Raw genomic sequence first — 24669 nt, forward strand, 5'->3', positions numbered from 1 at the left:
GATTCAGGAGAGGTGCATACTGGAGCAGGAGGCTGAGGGAGAGCACAACAAATGACATGGAACAGGCACACAGTGGGCTATGCACAGAACCGATCACAAAAGAGCGGCAGAATTTTGCCTGGCACAGCAGGAGTGAATGTTCACAATCCAAAGAGCATCACATTTGTATTACAGAGACTACCTAGTCCCAGGTAATTCATATCAGAATATTCCATGTTAGAGAAGTCCTGTCTAGGTGAAGTAAGAACACTTTTTGTTTTGAGTCTAACAAGTCAGGATATAGGAATTGGAGCAATCACTTGTCATTTAAAAACTCCAGAAGACTTGTTTTTGCACTGACATGCTGTACAAGTGACCAGACCTAATTATATATTATATTATTTGTGGGTGAACTGCACAAAGCAAGAGGTTTAGTCATTTAAGTATCTGCTCCAGCTCACCCTTCTGACTTTTAAGTCGCACAGTACAATTTCATAAAGATTCTCCCTATCTCTAGTTTAACTTACTCAATTTTGTTTACTCACACATTTTAGTACCTACTAAACAGACACTAAGTTAATGCCAAGTGCAATTCTCAAAGTCCATGCTTGTGTGGCTACATGACCTATTCATTGATTCATTTTGTAGGTGCAAATATCTGCACAGCCAGGCACCTGTGAAAGAAAACAAGACTCATGCAGAATCCAATAACATAGAGGATTTATCACAGGTAAGAATTTTTGTATGTTGATGACAGAAATATAGTAGATGCAAGTGCATGAGGAATTCTTGCCACAGGCATCCAGTCACACACTGCTCCAAACCCCAAATGGCAGACACCCATCATCCTTGCTGTAGATCCCGTGGATAAATTTAATACTTGTGGCTTGGAGTTTGAGTGGTAAGGCTGTGGTGATACTCAGTCCAGTAGACCTATATTTTTTAACATATTTTAAACTGTCACCATCAACCTGTGTTGTCAGGGCTGCTAGAATGCCAGGAAGACATTAGGGGAGTGGCTACTGCTTATACTCTCAGAGATCAGCAGGACTGATTTTGAAGACACAAGATCTATATTTTTAAAGTGAATACTTACTTCTTTAGAGCAGATGGCACATCAGGCAGCTAACGCTCAGCTATGACAAAAAAATAATGCTGCTCCTCGCAAGGCCAAGTAGCTGCACTCTACGTATGTGTCCTGCCAGATCAAAGAATGAGAAATGTTTAAATAACAAAAACTTATTTTTTTTGTAACATAATGGTTAGTCCTGATAATAACATTATTCCCACAATGCCCAAATTACGAGTGATGGATTTTGGCCTGGAGGGTCAACTCTGGGGGGAACTACACCACATGCAATTCCAAGTGTCTCCACGGCAAGAGTTATTGGGCCTTCAAACGCTGGTCCCGTTTGTTAGACCTATCAGCCTTAGGGTGGTCTTCCTCAGAACTTTTAGCTTTTCTCCTCCATTTTTGTGCTGATCTCGTTTTTGACGGACTTAGGACTCTGTGCACTTTACCACTGCTAACCAGTGCTAAAATGCATGCCATGTCTCCTACAAACACAGTAATATTAGGTTATCCCCAATTGTCATATTTAATTTACATATAAGTCGACAGAAATGTGGTACTACATGTACCCAGGGCGTGTAAATGTAATGCTACGAGTGGGCCTGCAGAACTGATTGTGCTACCCACGTAAGTAGTCCTTTAAACATATCTCAGTCCTGCCATTGCAGAGCCTGTGTGTGCAGTTTAAACTGCCATTTCTACCTGCCAAAATAAACCTTTTGCCAGCCCCAAATCCTCTTTTTTAATACATATAGGTCTCCACTATTGTAGGCCCTGGACAGACCAGAGGGCAGGGTGCATTGTATTTAAACAGTGGGACATATACTTTTCAGTTTTACATGTGCTGGTAATGAAAAGCTGGTGTCTCTGGAATCACAATTTAAAATTCTCAGTTATGTTAAATTCATAACTTAAGTTGCAATTCTGAAAATACCACTTTTAGATAGCTGGCATTTGCTTGCCTTAGCCACTTGGCACTTGCAGCCTATCTCTGTTCACATGACTATGTGTAGCTGATAGTTGAGCTTTGTATATCCCTCCCAGACAGCCACACACAATACGGAACTTAGGTGTGCAGAGATGAGCCATCACTGGTAGGTTGGGAGGAAGAAGCTGGGCAGCCCCACTTACACCTCAATAAGCTGCATCCTGGCTCTACACAAAGGGCTGCATAACCGCTGAATATTAGGTATTCTCACTTACTACTCATACCAAACCACATTCCTCTCCCTTTCCACTGCCCCTTATGCCCCACATATGTGCCCTGATTGTCATATAATGTATTTAAACATGCTAGCTTGATTGGCAGAAATTCTGAACCCCCCCCCCACCTCATTCTTACTGACCAAGCTACGCGACTGGCCCCGACTGCGGAATGCATCCAAGGTGCTGGACTTAGCAGCGCAAGCCTGTCAACGGGACCCTCTATGATGACTCTGGCCTTCACAGCGCACCCCTGCTGCATCTTGGAATTGATGCACTGCTTGGCCTGTGAAACACATATTTGACGTGGATCCACACAACTCTCTGCAAACTAGGATTGAAGGTACTTTGTTCAGCTGGCCTAAATAGGGCCCCTGTAGCTGGCCCACACTCCATCGCGGTCAGTCTGAAATTGTGACTTTGACTCTGTCCAGTGCAACCAGATGTCCACAGTTGGCGCTTTATGCCTTTTGGCACTATTTGCCGTAAAAACTTTAAAATTAAATATTTCTGGTTCTACTAATAGGATGTTTGTCATTTTAGTCCTATTTTATTTATTGAATGTAGCCCTATTGTTTTAACCTGGTGTGGGATTCATTCTTTGGGGTGTTTCGGTGTTTTACTGTTTGAAGTGTTGCACAAATATTTCACACATTCTTCTAAGTTAAGCGTGATTGCTCTGTGCCAAGCCACTAGGGGGTTGAGCACTGGTTAATTTGGGGTTTGCTTGTGCCTTACCCTGACAGGGATTGTGGTTGCTGCTTGACCAGAGCTTACATCCCAGTCAACCATTACCCCAATTTCCTACACCCAGAAACACCTGACCCTGTTACACAATGCTGGGGCTGCAGACAGGGGAACAGCCTGCCACAGCCTCACCTCTGCAGCTCCATGGTGGAGTATAGAATGCTATGTCCGACAGGCTCACGCCTGCCCTGACCTCTCCCTGCCTACTCCATACCACCATTCCTTCGGCCCTTCTGCTGACACTTTCTGCCTGCTCAGTGTGCTCCCTGTATTCGAGGGAAAACCACACAGAAAATACCCAATATCTGTGGCTGTTTGTGTATATTGCCCATTCCAAGGATAACATTCATGATTGCTGACATTCTGTGTGGAGATACTGACCAAAATTGTTGATTCTGCCCCTCCAGTACCCCCACCTAAAAAATAGCTACACAGGCTCGGACTGGCCTTTAGGGCAAACAGACAGTGCCCGATGAGCTGGTCTGACAGCTAAAAGTTTAAGATGTTTTTTGACCGTTTGTGGGCTTGTTTTATGCTCTGCCGGGACGTTTTTTGCTGTTGATTTCTGATTTTAAAACAAACATTGCCTGCAGCCAGCTCAAATGCATGAAGTCATCCATACGTGCAAATCATTTATACAGTGTGTCTTTCCAAGTTCAAAGTCCAAAGCCACCTTAATTTGTAAACATAGGCCACTTTTTAGCTATTTAAGTCACTAAAGGGGGTCACTTTAATTTTGGTTCCTGGTCCTCTCTTCTGTCACATTCCGACTCTACAGTTACATTGAAATCAGGGCCAAAGTATAAAAAAGTATATCCTTGAAGATTACCAGGCATGAGGTACTTTAATCTTTTCTTATCCCCTGCGGCACTACCTACAAGAAAAGCTGCTCCAATTAAGATGCGATCTTCTGCATTGAGTCACTCTGTGACAAGCTCAGGCACACGTCTTTCTTTCAGTCAGAATCACTTTTCACAACCGTGCTCTGATCTCAGAAGCTTTTCTGCAGGCTGATAATGTTTCTTTAACCTAGGAATTCAGTCCTGATATGCACACCCATCAAGAAACAGTTCACTGTCTATACCTGACACTATTCATTGCTGGGTGACATGGAAATGTGCGCTTCAGCCGCTGAATTTGTTGCATAGGATAACATACAATGCATTGTCATGTCTTGCCCGTTCTTTATTAGACCAATTTGTACTGTAATTTACCCAAGCAACTTTTTTCATTTTAGAGAATCGAATTTCCATTCCAGGAAAAAGATGGTCCGCCATCAACTTGCAGAAGGGCACGAAACCAACTCAGCCCCTACGATAGTGGTGAGTATAGTTCATAATCCTTCTACTGAACGTGATTTAGTTCTTTTGCTCAAATATTAGGTGCCCTAAGTGTTTGTCAATACTACAGAGGTGCATAAAGTAGATTTACATTTTTTTCACTTGGCTTGCTATTGCTTCAACAGTACTGTGTCTTTTGACTATTCACCCATTGGAGGGTGAATGGTCATTCACTCCCTTTACTAATAAACAATTTAAAGTGCTAATTCACAAATCGGTTAAATGTATTTAAGCACTCCACAGGCAATCTACAAGTATGCTTAATGAAGGAGGAAAACAGCTGGAAACTACTGATTTGTAAAGAATTCCATTCCTACTCCTTGGAATTTTTGTGAATCCTAAAAAAATGTAAATATATGCAAATCATAGTCTATTGAACATACTTTTCCAAGATTCGACTAAATGTCAGCAAATCGGGAAGAACAGGGTTTGCTGGTTGTGGTTAAGTCCACGAGTGCCCTACCAATTGTGGACATTCTTTGACAGAATGTCTTGCATTTCCACAATAAAAGCACAGACCTATGTTTCTTCTCTGATTCTTTTCTTTGGTGCTTTATGATTTCTGGATATCTCCAAGCTGCATCGGTTCTTTTGGGGAATTCACATCTTCCATGAGTGATTTAGTCTGTACTCAGATGGGATTTTTCTAGGATATCATTGCCTTTCTTGACTCACATGTACATACCATGAGGCGTTCATGTCGCACACCATCGCACTGTAACACCCCACCATCAGTTAAGCATCTCACTCACATACACACAGACTGAACCGTGCACGGATCCTGCAAATTCTGCAAAGTCTTCTGTGTGTGTTTGTGCATAGGAGATTCTTTCCATCAGATTTTAAACTGGCGCGGCGCGGCAAACTATGGTAGAGGGGCCCTTCAGCTTAGAGGTAATAATAACCCTCTGGCTCCCGCCCCGTTGGCATGCCTTTGGAATTAGCCTGGCCTGGCACATTTGCATAGCAGGCCATCTTTGAGGAATTTCCCAGGGACTCCTTGAGTCCTGGATGGTGGAAGACAGCTTCCAAATACCTCACACCATTAGAGGCCCTGGTCATTTTTAGGATACCTTCCCATATGGCTGTGGTACTGTGATCACTGACATTACCATTAATAATTATTTTGCATTTGTTTTGAATATGTAAGATGTATTAACGTTGAAATTAACGTGTGACACATAATGTACTTTCTTTAACTGGCCACCATCGAGTACAAAACCTGCACATGCACTTTGAAAATAATGTATTACCGTATTGGAATCCTGTTTCTTTAAGAACATTTCTCGCTGAAATAATATGAGTATTTCTTGTTTTCTGCTGGGCCTCAAGAAGACAAGGTCACAGCGAGAAGTTATCTAACTGCCAATGTTCTAGTTAAAGTAACACTCAAGTGTTCTCACGCCCGCTGTATAACAGGTTCTAATGATTGAATTGCATATTTGTCTGAAGTTATGTTTCTAACTCATGTTTTTCTTCTGAGGATGTATTGCAAATCCTATACCCTTTGTAACCACTGTCTAGCAATGTATTTGGAATGTGCCGAACAAGAGGGCCTACTGATTGCAGACGGAAGGAAGAGCGGGATGATACATTTAGTATAGTTTAGAACTACGTGAAAGGAAAAGAGACCAATCGGTGTCCTGTGAACGTTTGCTGTAACAATATCTAATGTTTTTGTAATTGGATGTTCTTTCTTCACCTGATGTTACTGACCAATAGAAAACGTATATCAGATTTAATTTAATAAACTGTGCGCTGAGAGTTTTTGGGATTATTGTTCATTCTGATTTCGGGAGTTCTTCATTTCCGATTCTCAATTCTGTCACTTTGACACTTGGGGCCATATGTAGCAAAGGTTTTTACCCATTCTGTGTCTATTGGAAAATGTGTTCGTATATATGGCCTGTGATGCTTTACCAGTTAGTCTACTGACGTTCTGGCACTTTATTATTTTCCGAGTTTACGATGCCTGTTCAATGCTGAGCTAATGCTCTGATGGTTTAATGATCTCATAGTCCAAATTCTAAACCGTCCCCCTTTCCCTGCTCCTGTCCCAATGCTGAAGCTGCTGTCCCTCTGATGAAGCTGACACTATTTTGCTGATTCCCTAGGGATAGGTAATATGAATGATCTGTGCATTGTTTTTTGTCTTTTGTTTTTCAGGTACCAACCGCTACTGTTTTGATACTGCTGCTGTTTGATAGCACCATAGCTAGATGTTTTTCAAATTAGTGATACTGAAACCTTTGCATGAAGTCCAACATGCTAATCTGAAGTTAGTGAGGTGTTTTCCCCCCACCTATAATCTGATGCCCATTGATTGCTGAAAAAATTTATGTTGTTTCTCTTTCTCAAATATTGCTGCTATAAATTTGTGTTTTTGCTGTTGAAATTATCGTTCTCATTGCTCTGTATAATATAAGATTCTTTAGAAGGTTGTTCCTGTGATGCTCCTTTACTTGTACCATTTGGTGTTGTGACAAAGTTTTGTGACCCTAGCATTGTTAACATAGGGAAATAAACATTTCAGTTTGATACTAAATGGTGTGGTTATTCGTGGCCAAATGGGTCATGGTGCGTTCTTTACTGACTCTCTGTTGATTTGTATTGTTTATTACTGTTGTGCTTTATAACTGCTTATAATAATAATTTAAACAAATCAAAAGGTTTACTGACCTTAAGCGATGCCGACAGCTTACTGTTAATATAACAAAACAGATAAGCCAAGGCCGTGCTAACAGTTTTGGTAGCAGAGCTTGATGGTTATGTTTCTTTAAATGTTTATATCTGGTGTTTTTGAGTTGAGATTTGTTGATTTGAAATTGATGCAGAATATGGAGAAGATGTGTCCCTAAACACCCAAGTGACTTTCCCTGGTCCTTGGAGTTTGCCTATGTTGGTGGGGGGTGTTCTCAGCATTTTATTGTTTGGTTGAATTAAGTAAATTATGCGCCTGCACAGCTTTTGCAAATCGCAGGTGAATTGAGTTGTTTGCCATGTTTAGGGAGTTTGTGTACTCCAAATGTTGTTGTAGAAGGGGTTTGCGTACTCCAAAGTGTGAGAGTAGGGAAGCGGGAGAACTTCACATGTGTGTGTTGCTTGGTGCTCAAAAATTGTCCACATGGTTGTTGGTATACGGGCCCTGCAAGGTCTAAGACTTCAGGGTATGTTAAAGTGTATTGAGACACTTGGTTTTTGTTGTAATTTGTCTGTTTAGTAGGCCAATCGGGCGTGGTTGGTAAATCGGGTTTATGAGTTGTCGCGTGTAAGGTCTTTTCGACTTAGACCTGGTGAGTCCTATGTGCACCAGGACAGATCCATTGATCAGTTGAGAGTAAAATTTCAGACCGAATTTTGCTTGCGAATCTGGGGAACTGAGAACAATAGAATAGCTGCTAGAGCAAAAGCCGTCAGTGAAAATCCGTAAGGTTCCTGAAGCGATTGTGGTTCCCCTACCTGCAGTAAACAGACAAATAGTTTTTTGTTTTTTGTTGAAGTTCTCACAATAATTTCGCATTCGTTTTGAGTGTTTTTAAGTTTAGGAGGGCAAGACTGTCAGCTGCTGTGTGTGTGAGGTCATTTTGTGCCCACTGGGATAGGTCGGTTAGTGAGAAGGGTCGCACACAGATTAGTGGACAACCATGAAGCACAATTGGTTGAGAAGGTAGACGAAGAGGATTGTGGGATTAAAAATCACTTTCTGATTATTAATTTTTGATATAAATTTGTAAAAATGAAGTTCCTCAAAACCTTTAAAAAATGCTCTTAGGGGAGATGAATATATTCCCGCTAGGGTAGGAGAAATTTGTCTGCCAGAAGGTACTCTGGCATGTATCGTAATTTTGGAGTTACGTACCGGGGATGCCTTTGGTTAAAGCATTGGTGCAAAATCACAAGAAAGGAAGGGAGTTTAGCGTTTCCTGAAAACAGAACATTTAATTTGAGAATTTTAGAGAATTTGATACAAGTAATGTGTAGTTTAAAACCTCTGCCAAGACCAGTTCAGTACGAAGCATTAGCAATCTGGAAGCTAATGGCCAGGCGACAAACGATGAGGGTTGAGAGAAAAATGAGAAGAGCAGAGAAGACACTAGCAGAAGCTAGGAGGGATAATGACCAGAGGCAGTGGAGATTAAGTACCTTACATGGTATTAGGATGGTTCATTCAATTTCAGAAGACAATGAGAAAGCAGCAAAGAAAGCTTCTAAGAAATCAAAAGGGAGTTCCTCCTCAGATGAAGAGCAGAAATCACAAGAGGCTTAGAAGTGTCTAACTCCTGATGAGGATTCGGATGATGATGAGTTTATTTTACAGTTATTGCGAAATCGTCCGCCACCATATGTGGCACAAGAGGGTCCAACTACTAGTGTGAACCCCTCTGCACCAACATCAGTTGACATGCCACAGAGTACAGTGTAACCCTAACATAACTGAGAGTTCCGTACAGGTTAATCCTAACGTGTCCCAGAGTTCTATACAGATTTTTCCTCTAGCGCAAGTACCAATGCAGAGCAGCTTCAATCTACCATCTGACTCTGTACAGTTGCCACATCTGAGTGTTCCTAGGATTTACCTAGCTGTGCCTATTGTAGATGCAACAGCCAATCTAATAGTGCCAAAAGGACAGGTTTACCAGAAACCAATGTTGTTTCAGACAGAGCCAATCCCACTACTATTGCCTCAAACGCATCCACAAGTAATTCCCAGGTATACTCCTTTAACAAGTACGCAGACAGATATGTCTATATTAATGAGCCAGAACACAGGTGTAATGCAGTCTCAAAACGCAACTGTTAGATCAAGTCCAGAAGCTGTATCTGTACCTGTCACTATTGGTTCAATCATACTGTTGTATGCCCAGGGTAATAGTGGCACAAGTGGACAGGGAGTTCTAAAGAAGAGTTTGGTGGGGAAAAAAACAAGTGAAAATAGCAGGATAATCTCACCTGTGGGACAGACTTTTGATGGAACAGGGTCATTGTTAGACCTGAGCCCTGCTAGAGCTCCTTTGAATGGTGAAACAGGGTCACACATTGGCACAAACATGAGATTACTGACACCCCAACCTCCGAGTTTAACTGTACAACAGCTGCCTGGTATTCAGCCTAATAATATCTCGTTACAGGGTTTGACAGCTCAGCAATTAACCAAGTGGTTAGAAAAGCTGAAAACTTCACAAGATGTTTCTAGTTGAGGGAATTATATCAATTGCAATAAGCTTTCATTGGAAGTGAGTGAACTTGTTGAGGGAACCATGGGTGTAAATACACTAGAATCTTACACTGAAGCAGAGTTGTGATATTTGAGTCAGAGAATCACAAAGGTAGCAAATGAGATACACAAAAGGCTAGGAGAGATAGCAGATGAACACGGGATAGACCTTTAAAAAATGAAGCGTTTGAAAAGAAGTTACAGATTAGATTGTCACGTAGGCTCTCATTATTTTAATGAGGCTACTGGATTTGAGCGGCAGAATTGCCTGCGGTGTAGGAGACTGAGTCTTATCCCACTACAGGTGACACCTGTCACCCTAATCCGGGTTTTGATCCGGCTAACTAGCAGTGCCTCATCTCTACCCAAGAGCAGGTATGATTGGGCAGCTGAGCGCATGACACAATTGACTCCTCAAGGAAATTGTGGTTACTCAGGTCTCATCCGTTTCTCTCAATTACATTAGTCTTCACATATACAATGACAAACAGAGGCAGTGTATGTTTCACTAAGGTTTTAATGGAGCAACTGCATCTTAGATGATAAAGCATGTATTGCAATAACCAGGACGATAAAGCAGGACAGGATTAAAATGGTGACAAGGAGAGTTAAGCATAGAAATAACGCTACCATATTGTCACTAGAGTCAATAGACTAATTCCTATGTAGGCTATATTAGAGCACAGCATGTTAAGCTCTAGTTCTGCCCTTCAGGTTTCCCTGGGAAGACATCATTCCCCATACCTGAGCAAAGGCCTGTAGTCTGCATAAGCAGCTATAGCGAAGCGTTCAGCAATCAGCATACAATCATGGTCATCTGGTTGGAATCTCCCTCTAACGTGTATGGGACAGGGAGGTATTTTTATAATAAAACAGCTGATATTCTGAGAAAATGTTCCTACGTGAGGATGTGTGTATTTCTATGAATACCAGAGACAAAGCGTTAACACGTTTTACTGGCAACCTTTCTCACTGCAGCCTTGAGAGAAGCACAGAGTTTAAGAACACAGTGCTGGCCTAAGCAAAGAACAGCTAGATAGAGAGAAATAAACAAGGCTGCAAATGTGGCTATTGCTAAAATAATAAACAAAGCTGAATAAAATATATCTAGGTAAAAGTACATAGCAGCAGGTGTAGTGTGCTAAAATAACCTGCATAGAGCTATGACTAAAATGGCTACAGAACAAGATTTTGAGACAAAAGACTTCGAACACACGCAGTGATGAAAATGCACCTTAGCGAGTCCAGACATGGAGGTCATTAGACAAATGGGAAGGCAGATGGGTGAAGAAAAGGGACAAGAAGAAACAACATCCTGATACCTCCCCTGCAAAGGAACCGCAGAATAGGGAAGGAGTAAAAGTTTTACCAAGGAGGGAGATTCCAGGATGGAATTTTGTACATGTCCCTTGGAGCAGAAGCGACAGTTTGTCATTTACAAATGACTATCCCAGGCTGAGGGAGAAGCCAGTAGAATAATATCAGCAGACAGACAGGTTTGTGTAACTTGCAAAATGCCTGTGGGAAGATTTGAACACTCTGTTAGAGATAGTTGTTTCAGCAGATTTATGGATCAAATGGAAAAGGAGTGTAGATTTGCCAACAAGAGAGCCACCGAGACATCCAGCAACAGGTGCACCGTCTCCTGAAGTGATGAAAGCTTACTAAAAGGTCATTGAATTTCTGAAAATGAGAATCTCACCCAAAACATTGATTGGCAGTGCACAGACAGGACAGCTGAGGAAGCAAAAGAATCAATTCATGCATACTATGAGAGGTTGTTGAAAGCATTTAAACATTACAGTGGCGCCGAAACAATTGAGCCCAATGACATGATTCACTTTGTGTTCAGATTTGCTAAGGGACTCAGACCAAAATTACCCAGATGATTAAGAGTCATTTGATCTGTTGGCAAGCAAAACCAATTGCTGAGGTTCTGCAGTATGCAAAATACTGTAGCGATGAGACTGAATTAAAAAGAAATAGTTGAAAGAGAAAGCGATTGTGATGCAGATCAAAGCTGCACAGTTTTGGATCTTTCAGGTAAGGATAGTGGGCTGATAAAAGGAGCTGAACCAGTTAGTCGCAGTTAAGCCCAATGCAGTTTTTCCTCAGACTCCACAATACCCCATGTCAAAAGACACAATTGAGGATGTGAAACTGTTAACAGGAGAGTTTGTGGAGGAAGGAATTTTAAAAGAAGTGGGATTGTGCAGACCTTGTGGGAAAAATCGACTTGTACAAGATTTGAGGAAAATAAATGACATAGTGGTCAAGTGCTGCCCCATAGTGCCATATACAGCTGTGAATATGTTCCTGATCCCATGCGATGCTGAATGGTCAACTGTGGTAGACCTATGCCAGGCATTCTTTTCCGTGCCTCTTCACGAGGACGGTAAATATCTCTTTTGTTTTAAGTTCTTAAGTAGGGTCTACTGTTGGTGTATATTTCCGCAGTGTTTTCATAGTCACCATCTATTTTCAACCAGATCTTGAAAAGGAATTTGGGATCATTAGTGATGCCTTATCAATCAACATTGGTGCAATACATTGATGTTCTGTTGATCGCGTCCTGGACTAGAGAAGGGTGCAAATATGATACAATTGCATTGTTGAATTTTTTAGGAGACAATGGTCATAAAGTGTCCCTGGCTAAATTGCAATATTGCCAGAAAGAAGTGAAATATTTGGGTCATTTGATTGAGAAAGGAACTAGGAAAATTGACAGAGAAAGGTTTGCAACTATTTTGCAAATGCCGGCACCAACTACCCAGACAGATGTGAGGATGTTTTTGGGAACGGTGTGTTACTGTCGCCAATGGATCTCAAATTTTTCAGTTCTCTCAAAACCCTTAAAGAAGCTGAATCATAAAGATGTTTATGATCACATAGTGCTGGATGAAGCCTGTATAAAAGGATTTACTAATTTGAGAGAGAGTTTGTGCCAAGCTCCAGCTTTGGGAATGCCTGATTACACAAAACCTTTTCTGTTGTTCTGTCACAAACGTGACACATGTTCTTTGCCTGTCTTGACTCAAACTCATGGTGGTGTGAATTGCCCAGTAACATTATTTTCAGCCACTTTGGTTCCGGTCGAAGCAGCTTTACTAGTTTGTTTGCAGTCTTGCATCAATTGAACAAAGCCTTGCTCAGAGTGAGAATATAGTAATGAGCAATCCCCTTACTATAATGGTTCCCCATTCAATTGAGATTTTGCTTACTAGGTCTAAAACCTAGTATCTGACCAACACTAAGTCGACCAGATATAAATCTGTAATCCTGGGATCACCAAATGTAACTATTAAGAGATATACAATGCTCAACCCAGCAACTTTACTTCCGAATGAGAATATAGACATTGTCAAATTGGATGACATATATCATGATTGTCTGGAAATAACAGAATTATGCACAAAACCCAGAGCCAATGTTATAGATACTTGCCTGGAAGAGAATGACCAAATTATTTTAGTTGATGGTTCCTGCCTGTGAGATAATGTGGGCACATTGAGAGCAGGATACGCAGTATGTACTATCATGGGCATACTGGAAGCTTCATGGCTTCAAGGAGTGTTTTCTGCACACGTGGCTGAACTGGTGGCTCTTACTATAGCATGCCACATTTTGACGCAACTGAAAGTTACTATTTACACAGGCAGTCAATATGGATTCGGCACTGTACACGACTTTGGCCATTGTGGTCACAGAGAGGTTTCCTGACCTCTTCTGGTTCACCAATAAGAAATGGTGAAAGAATTTATGAGTTGTTAAAAGCGATTCAAATGCCTGAAAAGATTGCTACGGTGAAAAGCAGTGCACATCAGAGGTCACAGGATTATGTGTCAATGGACAATGCATATGCCGATCAAGTCACAAAGTTTTGTGCCTTGAATGGCATAGCCTACAAAGCAGATTGGGAATTGTCACCTGAAAATGACGAGATCTATGCAAATAATGTGATGCATATTATTGACAGTTAAAAGCTCTTCAAGATAATTTCTCAAAAGAAGAGCGCAAGGACTGAATAAAAATGAAATGCGTCCAAATGGATGACAGCGTGTGGGTTTCAGGAGAAGGGAAGAGAGTACTGCCCACCAGTCTACTGACTCAAATGGCCAGATACTAATATGGTCAGGCTCATGTGGGGAGAGATGCCATGGTCAGGTTGTTCAAGCAATTTTGGTTTAATTCAAACTTTAGACAAGTTGCAGAAGCAGTTTGCCACAGATGCGTCATCTGCCAGCAGATGAACGTGGGCGAAGGAACAGTCATCACTATGGGACATATTGGCATGGCTGGAGGACCATTCAGCAGAATGCAAATGGATTTCATTGAGAAGCATGCGTGAGCTGGTTTGAAATATGTGTTGATGATTGTGTGCATTTTCAGTCATGGATTGAGGCTTACCCTACAAGCAGAAATGACAATCTCACAGTAGCAAAGTTCCTGTTTAAGGGAGTTAAATCCATGTTTCGGTTTTCCGGTCTCTTTAGAATCACATAGAGGAAGCCACTTCAACAATGAGGTGATTAAGTTACTATGTTCAGCTGTACACATTGAACAGAAGCTTCAATGTAGCTACCGCCCAGACGCGTCAGGACTTGTAGAACAGATGAATGGTAATTTGAAGTCGAGATTGGCAAAAATGTGTATATCCACAAATCTGAAATGGCCAGATGCTTTGCCGTTGGTTCTGATGTCAATGAGAAGAAAGCAGGATTGTCTCTCATGAAATCCTCATGCGAAGTGCATTGGGATTACCATCTGTACCTGCAAATGCTCTTGTGAACATTACAGATGATATGGTATTGGACTACTGCAAAGGTCTAGCTGATGTGGTTCGCTTGTTCTCTCATCAGGTGGAAGCTACCACACTGCCACTGTCCCAAGGTCGAGGGCACAACCTGAAAGCAGGTGATTGGGTTGTGATTCAAAATCATGTGAGAAAATCTTGTTTGGAGCCTCGGAGGAAGGGACCCTACCAGGTGGTATTAATCTCTACCATAGCTGTGAAGTGTGCAGGACTTCCAAACTAGATCCATGCAAGCCACACTCAGAAGGTGAATAGTCCAACGGAACAAGATGAAGAGGTGTTGAGATTACCTCCACCTAGTCGTATTCCAGGGCAAGGCAGAAGAAGAAGTGAGCTGGAGACAGAGCTTGAACATACTACGGATGACTTGCCCACTCCTGTGACAGACGAAGTGGAAGAAATCCTGGAAGCTGAGAATGAGACGTTGTCAACGTCTTTAAATGGAACAGTAAAAGAACAGGTCCAGAGAGAGCAGGAAACTGAATTGGTCCAGAGAAAGCCTGTTCAGAGGAGAGTGTCCTCAGGAGCAGATGGTCTGAGAAACCAGACTGAACAGTGAACATACAATGACTGCCTAAAACTAGGGCAATATCCCCTTATATTTCATGGCTATATCATTTTAACACTGACATTTTGGCAGCATACAACATGGGGAAAGGAAGATTGCCCAACACTGCTGTCAGATATGTTTGAGGAAGGAAACACAAAAACCTGTGACTGATGAAAAACAATTATAAGGAGTGAAAGGGAACATGTATTAAATTAATACGCCTGACATTGGACTTGACACTCAACTAATATGTTTGTTAGAGCTCAGGCCCCTGTTCATTTGAAAAAGTAATCAACATGGATCTATAGAAGGGATTAATCTGTGGTTTAAATCTGAGTGCTGTTTCATTATATATTGCAAGAATAGCAATAAAAGTTACAAATTGTGGTGGGATGCCTAGGTGGCACAGTGTAGGAGGGACAAGCCCAAAGTAAGGGATAAACTGGGTAGAACTAAACATTTAAATCAGTTTCAGCACAACCACAACATATATGTAGGGAAAACAATTATTGACTTGTTGGCACTAGAGCAGGTATATGGATATCTAAATGCAACTCTTTGAAATAGGAGAAAATTTAAATGAAGAGTTAACTAAATCAATAAGGTAACTTTTCATTTTAGGTTTCTCCCATTTAAAAGCATTCAGAAAAACATGTTGTTCTCACTCTCCAATATTGAATTGACAGGGACTTTATTAAGAGTTAAATAACTCAGTGCTTCAGTTCTTCACCTCTGTGTCCCAGCCTGTGTCATAAATGTGGCTGAGCTTTGCTCTTTATCAGGTCCTGGCCCTGATTTTCTGCAAATTCCTTTCCACAAATCAGCATTGCGGAACCAAACACGGCGGTAATCCATTGGCGGTCCAAACCGATGTGGGAAACAAATAGCCACCATTGCATCAACACTTACCTAGATGGGATAACAAGGGACCACTGCCTGCTCTGAAAAAACTAAACCAAATGGTTTCATTTTAAATTTTGTATTGCAACTCGTTTTCCTTCAAGGAAAACGGGCTGCAATACAAAAAACAAAAAAACAGCTTTATTGAAAAAGCAGTCACAGACATGGAGGTCTGCTGTCTCCAGCAGGCCACCAACCCTGTGAGTGCAGGGAATCGCAAGGGGGTCGCAAATTGCGACCCACCTCATTAACATTAATGAGGTGGGTCTTTGCGACCCCCTTGCGATTCGCAGAAGGTGTCTGAGACACCATTCTGCATACAAATTTGCGAATCGGAAATTGCTAGTCGCACTGACTCGCAGTTTCCGATTTGCAAATTCGTATCTTGCTACATCTGGCCCTAAGTACCATGACTACTACAATACAACACTCCCTACCCTTTCCTGACTGCCACATCTATATCACATCTTTGCAATTGCACGTTAAACCATGTCACTCCACATCAGCAATATGTGGATGGGATACACATCAGTACATGACAATGACAGTAGCAAGACAAATGTAAACTGTACTCCAAAATAGGGCCATTGCAACCTTCCACTGAAATTGTCAATGCCATTACTGCCCTGCAAATACAGTAAATGACGGCATGCAACCATTTGTGTCACCGCTACAATACCATCATCTGACACAATACCTTTCATCCCACAGGTCTTCCAAGTACTGACACACAGTAGAGGCCTGGGAGCCTACCAGCAAACCCAGGACCAGTTGGAACAGATACTCACCACCTTGCAGGACACACAAAGGCTGCAGGAGGAGTACCACCAGGAGGCCAGGCAGCAGTGGCAGGCACACAATGCCACCATGGCCTCCATATGAGGGGAGTTCAAGGAAGTCAACTGCATCCTGTGGACATTCTCCACCCAACAGCAGGCCCCATCTAGTAGTCAGTCAACACCACTGCCCTCAACATCAGAACCTGCTACTGGAATGGAGGCACAGCAGGAGGACCCACAGGCCACCAGCAGCCCTACCCCTGAAGCTGAGGAACCCTCCTGTAAAAGAGGTCACCCATCCAGACATCCTGCAGAACCTCATGCCAAGGCCAATCCCCCCACCAGAAAGTGACCCCTCTTCTGAAATGCCACTGTTACACCCTGTTGGCTGTCCAATACCAAGGTCACATCATTCCGAGGCAAATGGACACAGGACCTATAAACCTAATAGCTGGACCACACACTCTGATCATCAAATCAAATCAAATCAAAAAAACATTTATAAAGCGTGCTACTCACCCGTGAGGGTCTCAAAGCGCTAGGGGAAGGGGGTTACTGCTGCTCGAAGAGCCAGGTTATGAGCTGCCTCCAGAATGCAGGGTGGTCCTGAGGTTGGCGGGGAGGGAGTTCCATGTCTTGGCCGCCAGGTAGGAGAAGGATTTCCCACCTGCCGTGGTGCGGCGGATGCGAGGGACGGCGGCGAGGGCGAGGTTGGCGGAGCGAAGTTGACGGGTGGGCGTGTAGAAACTGAGGCGACGGTTGAGGTATTCGGGTCCCTTGTTGTGGAGGGCTTTGTGTGCGTGGGTGAGGAGCCGGAACGTGATCCTTTTGCTGACGGGAAGCCAGTGCAGGTGTCTCTGGTGGGCAGAGATGTGGCTGTTGCGGGGTATGTCGAGGACAAGGCGGGCGGAGGCGTTTTGTATTCGCTGCAGACGTTTCTGGAGTTTAGCGGTGGTTCCTGCATATAGGGTGTTTCCGTAGTCCAGGCGGCTTGCGACAAGGGCGTGGGTCACAGTTTTTCTGGTGTCAGCGGGGATCCAGCGGAAGATCTTTCGGAGCATGCGGAGAGTGAGGAAGCAGGAAGATGATACAGCGTTGACTTGTTTGGTCATGGTGAGAATCGGGTCCAGGATGAATCCGAGGTTGCATGCGTGGTCTGAGGGGGTTGGTGTGGTGCCTAGGGCCGTGGGCCACCAAGAGTCATCCCAGGCGGACAGGGTGTTTCCGAGGATGAGGACTTCAGTTTTTTCTGAGTTCAGTTTCAGACTGCTGAGTTTCATCCATTCTGCAACGTCTTTCATTCCATCTTGCAGGTTGGTTTTGGCGCCAGTGGGGTCCTTGGTGAGGGAAAGTATCAGCTGAGTGTCGTCGGCGTAGGAGATTATGTTGATGTTGTGTTTGCGTACGATGTTGGCGAGGGGACTCATGTAGACATTGAAGAGAGTCGGGCTGAGCGAGGAGCCTTGTGGGACGCCGCAGATGATCTCGGTGGGGTCTGAGTGGAACGGAGGGAGGTAGACTCTTTGGGAGCAGTTAGAGAGGAAAGAGGTGATCCAGTCCAGGGCCAGTCCTTGGATACCGGTGGAGCGCAGGCGGGATGTTAGGGTTCAATGGCAGACGGTGTCGAAGGCAGCCGAGAGGTCGAGGAGGATAAGGGTGACTGTTTCTCCGTTGTCCATCAGAGTTCTGATGTCGTCTGTGACTGAGATGAGGGCGGTTTCTGTGCTGTGATTGGCTCGGAATCGGGACTGAGAGGGGTTGAGTAGGTTGTTGTCTTCAAGGAAATTGGTCAGTTGCTTGTTGACAGTCTTCTCTATGACTTTGGCAGGGAAGGGGAGGAGCAAGATGGGGCGGAAGTTCTTCAGGTCGCTGGGGTCAGCCGTAGGTTTCTTCGGGAGGGCGTTGACTTCCGCGTGTTTCCAGCTCTCGGGGAAGGTGGCAGAAGCAAACGAGCTGTTGATGACAGTCTGGAGATGCGGGGCGATGATGTCGTCAGCTTTGTTGAAGATGAACTGTGGGCAGGGGTCCGAAGGGGCACCCGGGTGGATGGAGTTCATGGTAGCTTTGGTCTCCTCCGTGCTGAAGCGAGTCCAGGCGTTGAGGGTGATGGCTGGGGTAGTAGGTTCTGTGGTGGTTGGCTGGGTCTAGTGTCCGAAGCTGTCGTGTAGGTCGGTGATCTTACGATGGAAGAAGGTAGCGAGGGAGTTGCAGAGGTCTTGTGAGGGCATGATGGGGTTGGAGTTGGCATTAGGATTGGAGAGCTCTTTGACAATGTTGAAGAGTTCTTTGCTGTTGTGAGTGTTCTTGTACAGTCTGTCTGTGAAGGAAGTTCTTTTGGTGGCGCGGATCAGCTGATGGTGTTCGCGGGTGGCGTTTTTGAGGGCAGACATGTTTTCTGCGGTGTGGTCTTTGCGCCAGGCTTTCTCGAGGGTACGGCAGGTTTTTTGGGATTCCTTAAGGGTGTCTGTGAACCATTGAGGTTTCCTGGTTCTGGTCTGTCTTGGGAGGTGTCTGAGAGGTGCGAGGTTGTCCGCGCAGTTGGTGATCCAATGAGTGAGGCTGAGGGCTGCGTCGTTGGGGTCGGTGGAGAAGGTGGGTTGGTTGTCTCTGAGAGTGGAGCGAAGCTGTTCCGTGGGGATTTTGTTCCAATGTCTGTGTGGGATGGGTTGTGTGCCGAGGTGGAGAGTCTTGCGTCTGAAGGTGAAGTGGACACATCTGTGGTCAGTCCAGTGTATTACGGAGGAGTGGCTGAAGGATACGTGGTTGCTGGCGGAGAAGATGGGGTCGAGCGTGTGTCCGGCGATGTGGGTGGGGGTGTTCACCAGTTGCTTGAGACCGAGGTTGGTGAGGTTGTCGAGCAGGGTGGTGGTGTTGGGGTCGTTGTTCTGCTCCAGGTGGAAGTTGAGGTCACCGAGGAGGATGTAGTCCGGCAAGGCAAGGGCGTGCGAGGAGATGAAGTCTGCGATGGATTTGCTGAAGAGGGCGCGTGGTCCAGGGGGTCTGTAGATGAGAGTTCCTCTGAGGGTGGTCCTGGGGTCGGTGTGGATCTGGAAGTGCATGTGTTCGGCGGCGAGGGTGGTGTCTTCGGTGGAGGTGGTGATGCTGATGGAGTCCTTGAAAATGATGGCGATTCCTCCACCGACTTGGTTGGTGCGGTCTCTCCTGGTGATCTTGTAGCCATCAGGGATGGCTATGGCGATGTCGGGGGCCGAGGAGGCGTTCTTCCAGGTCTCAGTGATGAAGGCGACGTCCGGTGCGGTGGAGTCCAGGAGGTCCCATAGTTCAATGGCGTGCTTGTGGACGGGGCGTGCGTTGATCAGGATGCATTTGTGGTGGTTATTGGCGCGTGGGCTGGCGGGCGGGGTGCAGTCGCGGTGGAAAGTGAGTTTGCAGGTGCGGCATGCGAAGGGTCCATGGGTGCGTTTGGGGTTGGCTTGGAAGCAGGTTCTGGAGCGCCCCGGGTTGAGAGCGTGGAGGGAGGTGGGGTCATAGCGGTGCTGCAGGGTTTGGGAGTGCTGGGGGCCAGGTATCGTGGCGCTGGGCGCGGTCCAAGCGCGGATGGGCGCAGATGGGCTTGCCTTTGGCGCGCCAGCGGCGCGGCGCGCAGCGGCCGCCATAAGAGGGAGGAGGGAGGAGGGGTCAGCAGGAGGGTAGGAGGGGGGGTGACGAATGGGAGCAGGGGGGACAGGGCCGAGCGGGAGGTGGCAGCGGGAAAGCAGAGGGCGGGGGTCAGGTAGAGGGGAAGGGAAAAAAGATAGGGAAGGGGGGATTAGAGAGGAGGAGAGGAGTCAGGAAGAACAGAAGAGAGGAGTAGAAGAGTCAGGAGAGAGGAGTCAAGAAGAGGAGGAGAGAGAAGAGTCAAGAGAGAAGAGTCAAGAAGAAGAGGAGAGAGAAGAGTCAGGAGAGAAGAGTCAAGAAGAAGAGGAGAGAGGAGTCAAGAGGAAGAGGAGAGAGAAGAGTCAAGAAGAAGAGTCAAGAAGAAGAGGAGAGAAGAGTCAAGAAGAAGAGGAGAGACCAGAGAAGCAGAGGAGGGAAGCGTCCAGAAGATGAGGAGAAGGCCACAGAAGAAGAAAAAGGAGCACGCAGAGAAGAGTACAGGTGAAGAAAGAACACGCAGGACGGGGTGCAGAGGAGGAGAAGAGCAGAAGAACACAGATGAAGAAAAAGAAGAAAAAGAAGAAAAGAACACGCAGGACAGGGCGCAGAGGAAGAGCAGAACACGCAGCAAGTGGGCTGCAGAAGAGGAGCAGAGAAAGATGGCTACCAGAAGCAGGAAGGAGGCGCAGGAAGCGAAGGAAAATGGACAGCAGAGGTGCAGAGAGAGGTTGGAGGAGAGAGCGGAAGGCAGAAGACAGAAGTTCAGGGAAAGAGAGGTGAGTGGCGCGGGGCTGGGCGAGGGGCTGGGCGGGGGAGTACTTACGGTTTAGCTGGTCTTGCTGGGAGGTGTCAGGAGCCTGGGCAGGTGGAGCTGCAGCGGCGGGGAAGCGACCTACCCTAGGGTCAAGACCTGATCATCACCTAAAGCACTACACCTCTCCTCTGGACTGTGAAAGTCTACACTAAATAAACACCTATTATCACAGGTCATGGTGCATGTTTCTTTATTGTTTGTGTTGCCAAATTTGTTACAGAGCAACAAAAGAATACACATGTCTACACAACAATAATTCCAAAGTTACTGATGTAGTGGGATACTCCAGCAGGTGTGTAAGTACATCCATATTATTTTAACATCCACTGTCAACTATGCCAGCAGGTAAATCAGCAAGCAGACTGCAAACAGAGATGTAACCTGAAGAGGGATAAATAAATGGTACAAAGTTGTAAGGAATGTAATCCACAGTCATAGATCAATAGCAGTTGAACACAAACACACAATAAGTGTCCCAGCAGCTATGTTACACCATATGTAAGGGTCTGCATTAGCATTCACACACGTGTGGGACAGGAAAGATAAAACATAGTTACCATCCTCAATTGCACAACTCCCTGAGTAGTCAGGAACAGGTACTCGCCACACAGCAGATGACAATCCATGACATGCCTATGCAGCAGGACAAGACTGATAAGTACCCTTAACATATCCCCAAACAGGGAGCCTGAGGACCCTAAACCTTTAGTACAAGTAGAAGGCTGTACCGCAATGGCACCAGCATTCCACAAATGAACTTAGCAGCTGTGCATTTCCACTACCTCTCATGGTGAGTCATCTATCCTTCAAGGTTGTTAACCAATATTTAAGGCTCTAGTCACCACACATACCTTGATGCATGCAAATACTGGCTATAGATTGGCTTCAGCAATACATCTCCCATGCGCAGATGATACGTAATGCAGACATACCTGTACATCAAGGAAAGTAGTCACGAATCATGTCATTCCTGTTGTCATGTGCCACATCCTCGTCAGCCTCCCCCTCACCATCAGAGTCACCAGCCACAAACACTGCTCCAGCTTTAATATCCCCCTCCTCCAACAGTGGGATGTGCCTTCTGAGGGCCAGATTATGGAGCATGCAGCATGCAACAATGATCTTGCAGACTTTCACTGGATTGTACAGTAGGGCACCACCAGACACATGAAGACATCGAAATCTAACTTTCAAGAGACTGAAAGTCCATTCAATCACACGCCTCGTACGGCCATGTGCCTTATTGTACCTGTTCTCCCATAATGTAGTTGGATGTCTCACAGGTGTCAGGAGCCAGGACAGGTTGTGGTATTCGGTGTCACCTTTGTGGAAAAGGAAACATGGCCATAGGTAACATTGCTAGGCGGAGTGCTGACTGTGTCATGAGGGGTATAAACATCTGACATGGAGAGCAGTACACATACCTATGAGCCAGGCCCTTTCTCCCTGTAGTTGTGACATCATTGCAGGGACACTGCTGTTCCTCAGGATGTAGGAATCATGTACTGATCCAGGGAATTTAGCGTTCACATGTGTAATGTATTGGTCTGCAAGACACACCACTTGTACATTGAGTGAATATGTACTTTTCCTGTTTCTGTAGACCTGTTCGATGATCCTCGGAGGTACCAGGCCAATGTGAGTCCCATACATGGCCCCAATTACATGTGGGACATTTGAGATGTTGTAAAAGGCTGCTTTTACAGTGGGAAAATCTGGAGGTAGTGGGAACCTAATGTACCTGTGCACATGCTTGAATAGGGCATCCAGCACATCCTGCAACACCTTACAGAACGTGGGCTGCGAGGGATGGCATGGGGATTCCTCAATCCCGGCAGGAGGTCTGGCTTCAACTGGGCGACCAGTTTCTTGATGCACAAATGGTTTAGTCAATGGGTCATGATGATGTGGCGCTTTTCCATGGTTTCGAGATCTACGAGTGGCCAGTAAATTAGTGCATTCCTCATCATTTCATTGCGGCCAAATCTGTGCAGGGACACAAACAACAATCAGGGAATTATTCACAATGGTGGCTATTCAGTATGGCACATGACAGTCAAATGGTAATAGCCATGCAAGTTGCCTGTCATGTTGTGGGAATAAACTTTGCTCCATCCTCCGTAACTAACCAGACGATGGCACATAATTCCTGTGGGAATGGACGTATACAGGACATGTGCACACACACCTTCCATGTGTTCCACGATACTGATCATATATGCTGACAATTGTTGCAACAAATGTGGAAATGTCACTAGACACGCACTACATGTGTCTATATTCACAATGTCAGACCTGAAGTATGTATTTGTGACTACATGCAGGTAGTTACGCTGTGTAAACTCAGGACAGTAATGTCACAGACTAAAATGGCATCTGCGTGTCTGTCATGCATTGGACTGCTGGAAGTGACCTTGTTCCACCGGGGGAAGTCGTCATGGCGGAGTGCGGTCTGAACCGGCCTGCAACTCCTCATTGGTTAACATTGATGTCAATGGCAGACTGGGACCAATGACGATCACCGCCGGTGGTGACGGTCATGACCGCTGTGGTCGTAACCCCCATTTTGTGTGGGCCAGCTCACTTGACTCCAGGCATTCAGGATAGACAGACCTCCACTTTGTGTGCTGCTGTGTCCTGTCTCTGGGAGCAACGATGGCACGCACTGCAGGGAAAAGGGCCCCAGCCTTCTCAACAGAGGAGCTGGAGAAACTTGTGGAAGGGGTCCTAGCCCCTTATGGGTGGTTGTACAGAGCTCCAGGACAACAGGTCAGTACATCGTCCTTTGTCTCACATGTTGGGTGGTGTTTAATGTATGTGTGTGCACACTGACATGTCATGACTGTTCAGCTGTGTAGCATGCACATGATATGTGTGGGATATTGCCAATGTGCATGAGCAGTGTTCGTTGTGTCTCACCAAAGCTTACTGCTGGATTGGTATTATTTACATCATGTCCCCCCTTTTTTCACTGTTTCCCATTCAGGTCAGCGCCCACCAGAAGAAAAGGTTGTGGCGAGCCATCGTGAAGGAAGTGCGGACCCTGGGGGTCCATTGCCGGCAGAGCACCCACTGCAGGAAGCGGTGGGAGGACCTGCGACATTGGGCCCAGAAGACCGCAGTTGGGGATGGCCTCCCAATGGGGGAGGGGTGCACGTCGGACGGTGACCCCCCTAGCGGCCCCATACTGGCGGTGGCGTACCCTGAGTTGGATGGGCGATTGAAGGCAGCACAGGAGCCACAAGGGGGTTAGTGTTGACTGTCAGGTGACTACTGCATGGTTGTGCTCTATCACCCTCCTTGGACTTGGAATGAACGTAGTCAGATGTGATTTAGGGAAGATACAGTCCTGGTTGCCACACCCATCAAGTGTCGCGCCGCACCGCGCGGCGCGAGCCGAGAGCTCGACTTCTGCCGGGCGTTCGGCTCGGGCCGCGCACCGCGTTATTAAGACGCGGCGCGCCCCCAGCCTCTCCTGCGCATTTCGAGGCCCCAGATTTGCTTGGGGCCTCGTTCTTCCTTCTGCCTTTCACTGTCCCAGGGGTCTCTGAACCCTCTTACCTGTTTTTCTTCGTTTCTTTGTCCTTTCTTCTTTTTTGCAGTCTGTTGTGTGCCTTTCTTTATGTTTTTTCCTCCTTCCCAGATTCCTGTGCTTCCCCA

General features: G+C 45.4%; 1 protein-coding gene across 1 annotated transcript in view; it reads left to right on the forward strand.

Annotated features, from left to right (window-relative positions):
* The window catches only part of LOC138284976 (baculoviral IAP repeat-containing protein 1-like), a 796353-nt gene that overhangs the window by 331474 nt on the left and 440210 nt on the right, over positions 1-24669 (forward strand). Inside the window, exons 8-9 of the mRNA XM_069224352.1 lie at positions 628-709; positions 4239-4323. Coding sequence (XP_069080453.1) covers positions 628-709; positions 4239-4323 — 167 coding nt within the window. The remainder of the gene's footprint in view (positions 1-627; positions 710-4238; positions 4324-24669) is intronic.

This window comes from Pleurodeles waltl, chromosome 1_1 (assembly GCF_031143425.1).
Source record: "Pleurodeles waltl isolate 20211129_DDA chromosome 1_1, aPleWal1.hap1.20221129, whole genome shotgun sequence".
In the NCBI taxonomy this organism is placed as follows: Eukaryota; Metazoa; Chordata; class Amphibia; order Caudata; family Salamandridae; genus Pleurodeles; species Pleurodeles waltl.